This window comes from Nothobranchius furzeri, chromosome 4 (assembly GCF_043380555.1).
Source record: "Nothobranchius furzeri strain GRZ-AD chromosome 4, NfurGRZ-RIMD1, whole genome shotgun sequence".
NCBI classification, from domain to species: Eukaryota; Metazoa; Chordata; class Actinopteri; order Cyprinodontiformes; family Nothobranchiidae; genus Nothobranchius; species Nothobranchius furzeri.
The window spans coordinates 82,447,168-82,452,943 of NC_091744.1; the positions used below are offsets into that span (position 1 = coordinate 82,447,168).

The 5,776-nt window shown below is 44.9% G+C and overlaps 1 protein-coding gene across 1 annotated transcript; it reads right to left on the reverse strand.

The window, feature by feature from the left end:
- Positions 1–3,295: 3,295 nt before the first annotated feature.
- LOC129153620 (uncharacterized) lies at positions 3,296–4,252 on the reverse strand. Its single transcript, XM_054733359.2, has 3 exons — positions 4,149–4,252; positions 3,988–4,046; positions 3,296–3,918 (listed from the first exon to the last, which is right to left on the reverse strand). The coding sequence occupies exons 1-3, from the start codon at positions 4,151–4,153 to the stop codon at positions 3,383–3,385; spliced, it is 600 nt and encodes a 199-aa protein (XP_054589334.2). The 5' UTR covers positions 4,154–4,252; the 3' UTR covers positions 3,296–3,382.
- Positions 4,253–5,776: the final 1,524 nt, after the last annotated feature.

The window sequence follows — 5,776 nt, forward strand, 5'->3', positions numbered from 1 at the left end:
GGAGACCTTCAGGAAATGGAGCAGTAGGATCTGCTCGCTCCTCAACTCAGCCAAGACAAAGGAGGTGATTGTGAGCTTCAGGAAATCCAGGTCCTCCCTCCACCCAGTCTCCATCATGGATCGGGACACAGAAGTGGCGCACACCTTCAAATATCTGGGAGTCCTGATTGATGAAAACCTGAATTGGTCCCCCAGTAAGGATGCCATTTACAAGAAAGGTTCAAGCTGTATTTCTTCTGAGGAGGCGTAGGTCTTTTAACGTAAGTCAGGATGTGCTGCACATGTATTACCATTCTGTAGAGGCCAGGGCCCCTTTCACTGCCGCTGTGTGTTAGGGGTGGGGGGCAGCAGTCCCAAACAGCAGAGGCTGAACAAATCAGCGAGGAAGGCTAGCTCAGAGCTGGGGAGCAGGCTGGAAACTCTGCCAACTGTTTAAAGAGCCACGCTTCATGGGAAACGGCAGAAATCCACATCACGGCCTTCCGATTGGGCAGACGAGCAGTCTGTTCTCCAGAACAGAGGCCACGTTAATCTCCCCCAGAGCCATTAGTGTATAATCTGATGAGTTTACAAATGAATCCATTTTAGTGCCGTTTTTAAAGACTTGAGTAGCGTCATGAAGGTCCTCTAATTTGTGACAAAGGTCACATTTTCCCAGCTTGGTCAAGCTGGGAAAATGTGACTTTTAGTTCCACAGATGAACCCAGGAGCCCTGATGTCTGACGAATATCATCCTTATCTGCTGCTGTTCCGTCCCAGAACAAGGACACTTCCAAGTTTCACAATGATAATTTAAATAATCATTTTAATAAACTCTTTGACTTTATTGAGGTTTATTATAACCATCATAAATAATCTCTTGGTTCAGTATAAATGTATTTTTAATTACTGAAATGAATTATTATGCTTTGGGTATAATAACGATTACTATGATTATGGTTGATAATGTGTGTTCAGCAAACCAGAAGGTCATCTCAACCGTAACCAGCTCATTCAGAACTGATCCAGAGTAAAGGTTAATCTGCCATCACATGTTTTTTGACTCATGACCAAAGCTTTCTTGCTCTGAGAGGGCGTGTTCTGAGGAGTTTGTTAAAACTAACTTTCCAGACACAAAACACCAATTCGTGAACCAACCACCATCACTGAGGATACGGGAACGACCGTCCCTAACCTCCACCTGCTGTTCTGTCACGCCGATAAGAATAGCTACGAATAAACCCAACTGTAACCAGCTGACGCAAAAACTCCTTCAGAGTTATGGACTTTGAGACGCAAATAGTTCCACCAGTCGAGTGACCCAAGGAGACATCTCAGGACCGATTTGGTCGCACCAGAGGTCCATCTACCAACCTCGTGCCTGGAGGAAACCATCTCCACCTGACACTTCGGATCCAAAAGGGGGTCTTCTATACTGGGTGAGGTAGACATTCTGACAGATTGTGTTTGATACGTTTCTCTCTAAGTAAACAACTCAGTTAGCTGCAAAACCATCATTTCCAACCCAGAACGCGCTTCTCTCTCTGAAAGAAACCTTCTGAGAACATCCACGCATCCAAAACTCTCATTTGATTTTAGCTTTCCATCCAGACACAGGTAAAGCTTTTAAACAAGTTTTAATATCAAAGCTGGTATATTGTCATCCATGAATTGTCAATTTTAAGAGTCATTTTCAATTGTCATTTAAATTGTCGTTTCAAATCTTCAAGTTTAAAATTGTTAGTAATAAATTCTTCATTTTTAAACTTGCCTCATTCTTTGAAATGAAACACAGAAAGGTATAAATATTTCTGGTTATTGAAGAAGCAAAGATTCCTAACTTCTTATTCAAAAACAAACTTTTGCTATTAAATTTAATTATCTTAAATTAAACATTAATCTTTGGATTAAAAATAGACCAAGTAAATTGGTGTATGAACTTCTATCGATATATAAGTATCTTAGACATTTATACATGACATAAGCTCACATGCTAATGTGCTTGATCATTCTCAGAATTAACAACTGATAGCAAACAGTGTTGATTCTAGTATGTAGTAATACCCTACGCTTGCGTGTCTTTTTAAATATTCATGGCTCTTGGCTTTCAGCATCTGTTACACTAAACATGGTTGTATGGTTGTAAATGGCTTTTATTTGATGAAGCACCTTCTAGAGTCCTGGAACCCCCAAGGCGCTTTACAGCACTTTAGTCATTCACACACTGGTGGTGATGAGCTACATCATAGCCACAGCTGCCCTGGGACACACTGACAGGGGCGAGGCTACCGAGCACAGGCGCCACCGGTCCCTCCGACCACCACCAGCAGGGAAGGTAGGTTAAGCGCCTTGCCCAAGGACACAACGACAGCGACAGACTGGGGCTCAAACCTGCAACCTTACGATTACGGGGCGAGCACTTGGCTCCTGTGCCAACATCGCTCTGTTAAAGAGCTGTAATACTTTTTGAGCCGAAATAACTTTCACGCACATCGTCTGTTCCCAGTTTTCCTCTTATTGAACTTGAGAAATGTGTCACTAGTCTTGGGGTGAAATTAGATGCAGGATTTTTAATACCTCAAATTTATGCCGTTGTTTAATCGTGCTTTTTCTGACTGCACCACTTGCCTCGTCTCAAACCAGAACTCAAACATTGACATTTGAGCCTGAGATTTTTACCTCTTGCTCGGATTATGCAAATTCACTGCTCCTGCTTTGAGCCGGTGCAGAATGCTGCTGCTAGACCATAGACATTACTCCAGTTTTGCCATGTCTACACTGGCTGCTCGTGACTTATCTTAGGCAATGAATGACCACACCCCTTACATGTCAGAGCTACTTACACCTGCATTTTGAGGTCAGCTGATACTTGCTGTGTGCCCTTTGCATGTTGCACCAGTCCTTTGGAATTTTAACAGAAAACATGTTTCTATTTGGCTCGTTGAGACCATTTTGTTTGTCTTTAACAGGCGCTTCATGCAGGAGCTGCCCAATATCTGAATATACTCTCACTTAGAGTTTTACATCTTTATGCAGTATAAATTATGGGCAAGTGCTCACTGAACAGTATATAAAGGCGATTCATTAAGTTAGTCCCATTAGATCACTCCCACAAAGTGCAAAATTTGTTCACATTGGACCTTCCCTGGGGGTGGGAAGAAAGCAAAGACACAGCCGCGCTCAGAAACAAGTTGTTATAACCCCACCAGGACTTGAACCCGGATCTCCCAGTCCCAGGGCAGACACTCAGCAGTAGGCCACTGAGCTAGCTAAGGAGAGGAGTCTTTGTAGGCAGCAAACATTGTTCAGATGCAACTTAAGCTACAAGCAAGTTTATTGTAAAATCTGAAAATAGAAACGTAGTAGAAAGACAATAAGCTAGAGTAGAAGAGCCTCAAACATCTTAGTATCCTTTGACTTGATCCTTGTGATGGTGCCCCTTGCCGTGGTGGTGGTGGTGATGGTGATGGGGTTCACCAATGTAGAGTTGTGTTGGGGTGTAGCGGAACTGGCTGAACAGCAGGCGCTTGCGGTTGTAGTTGGAGCGAGACTTGAATGCGTACACCTGATCCTCGTCCTCTACAGGAGTGAAGACTGGCTCGTCCTCACCGCTGGTATCAGAGGAAGAGCTCCAGCTCTCCTCCATCTGCTGGTAAGGGACGCTGCTGCTGCCTGGAGCAGCATGCTGAACAGTCCGAGGGACGACCTGCTGGACCAGATATGGAGAACCTGGAGAAGCGCTCAAACCTCCAACAGTGTTGGTGTTGCTGCTGTAGTAAAGTCCTGGACTGCTGCCATAACCCACAGGACCACTGGATTCATCAGGATAGCCGCTATAGCCCACATAGCCACTAGCCTGTCCTACTGGTTTCTCATAGGCTGGTGGGGACTGAGCTTGTAAAGCTGCATACATCCACATGGGTGGTCCACCTCCACTGGCTGAAGAGAAACAGAGGACATGTCACCTGCTCATCTCAGGTATGCTGCTTTAGTTTAGAGTCACCTTACCTCCTTGTTGAGGAGCACAGGAGACGCTACCAACCAGCAGGAGAGAAACCCACAACATCCTGTAAGAACATCTCAGGTTCAAAACACATTCCAGACTAGAAACTCCAACATCTGCTCTCCAGCCAGCATGCTTCATCCTTTGAAAACCTGGATGGACTCACCTCATTCTGCTGCTTATGCTGAGACCCTGACCCAAACACAAAGTCCAGAACCTTCTGACAGTGACTGCAAACTGCAGGAGCTGGTTTTATATGATCCTCAGTGCAGCTGCAGCTGATTGCTGAGTGGGAACAGCTGCTGCAGGAAACAGACCAAGAACAGCAGTTTTGTCTTTACGGGTTACCAATTACAGCTTCCAGTTGGATAAAGTTAGTAGTTTGTTTGAACAGTCAGATCTTTGTCATGTGACTTTCTCATGCTATATATATATATATATATATATATATATATATATATATATATATATATGGTGCATCTGTTCTCCAAATGAAGCAATGCAATTTTGCAAGTGTGAATTTATTTTAACCCGATAGAAAAAGCTTCAGACATTGTATGCATAATTTTACAAGACATTGAACAATGTTATACTAGTTAAATCTGACTACTATAATCTACAGCAACAGAAAACGCCCTCTTTGACAGAATGTGTGATAATTCAGCAGCATTAACAAAATCCATCCATCCATTTTTTTTCCCACCTATCTGGAGTCGGGTCATGGGGCAGCAGCCTACGGAGGGGCCCAGGTTTCCCTCTCCCCAGCCACTTGGGCCAGCTCCTCCGGGGGAATCCCAAGGCGTTCCCTGGCCAGCTGAGAGACATAGTCCCTCCAGCGTGTCCTGGGTCTACCTTTAGGTCTCCTCCCGGTTGGACGTGCCCAGAAAACCTCACCAGGGAGGCGTCCAGGAGGCATTCTGACCAGATGCCTGAGCCACCTCAACTGGCTCATCTCGATGTGGAGGAGCAGATGGTCTACTCCGAGCCCCTCCCGGATGGCCGAGCTTCTCACTTTATCTCTAAGGGAGAGCCCAGCCATTCTGCGAAGTAAACTCATTTTGGCCGCTTGTATCCGTGATCTCGTTCTTTCGGTCACTACCCAAAGCTCATGACCATAGTTGAGGGTAGGAACGTAGATCGACCGGTAAATCAAGAGCTCTCTCTTCACCACGACAGACCGGTACAACGCCCGCATCACTGCAGCACCAATCCGCCTATTGATCTCACGCTCCAGTTTTCCCTCACTCGTGAACAAGACCCCGAGATACTTAAACTCCTCCACTTGGGGCAGGACCTCATCCCTGACCCGGAGAAGGCTTTCTACCCTTTTCCGAATCAAGACCATGATCTCAGATTTAGAGGAGCTGATTCTCATCCCAGCTGCTTCACACTCGGCTGCGAACCGCCCCAGCAAAAGCTGAGGATCATGTTCTAATGAAGCCAACAGGACCACATCATCTGCAAAATGATGTGAAAATGAATCCTAAATGAGAGTATGCATGGTATTTTGTATCCACATGTTATCAACACACCAACAAAACATACATGTCAGTCAGAAAAAGATTAGTACACCCAAAGGACAAGATACAGTCATATACGAAATCCCATGCAAACTCTGCAATAAAACATACGCAGGAGAAACCGAACACACGAAAAACAAGAACAAAGATAGCATGGGAGGGAAACCAGTCAAAGACACACAAGAGCAGCCAAACAAGAAGCAGAAAGTACAATAAAGAAATCAGCTGCAACAGACCTGCAGAAGAGAAAACCACATAGTGGACTGGGACAACA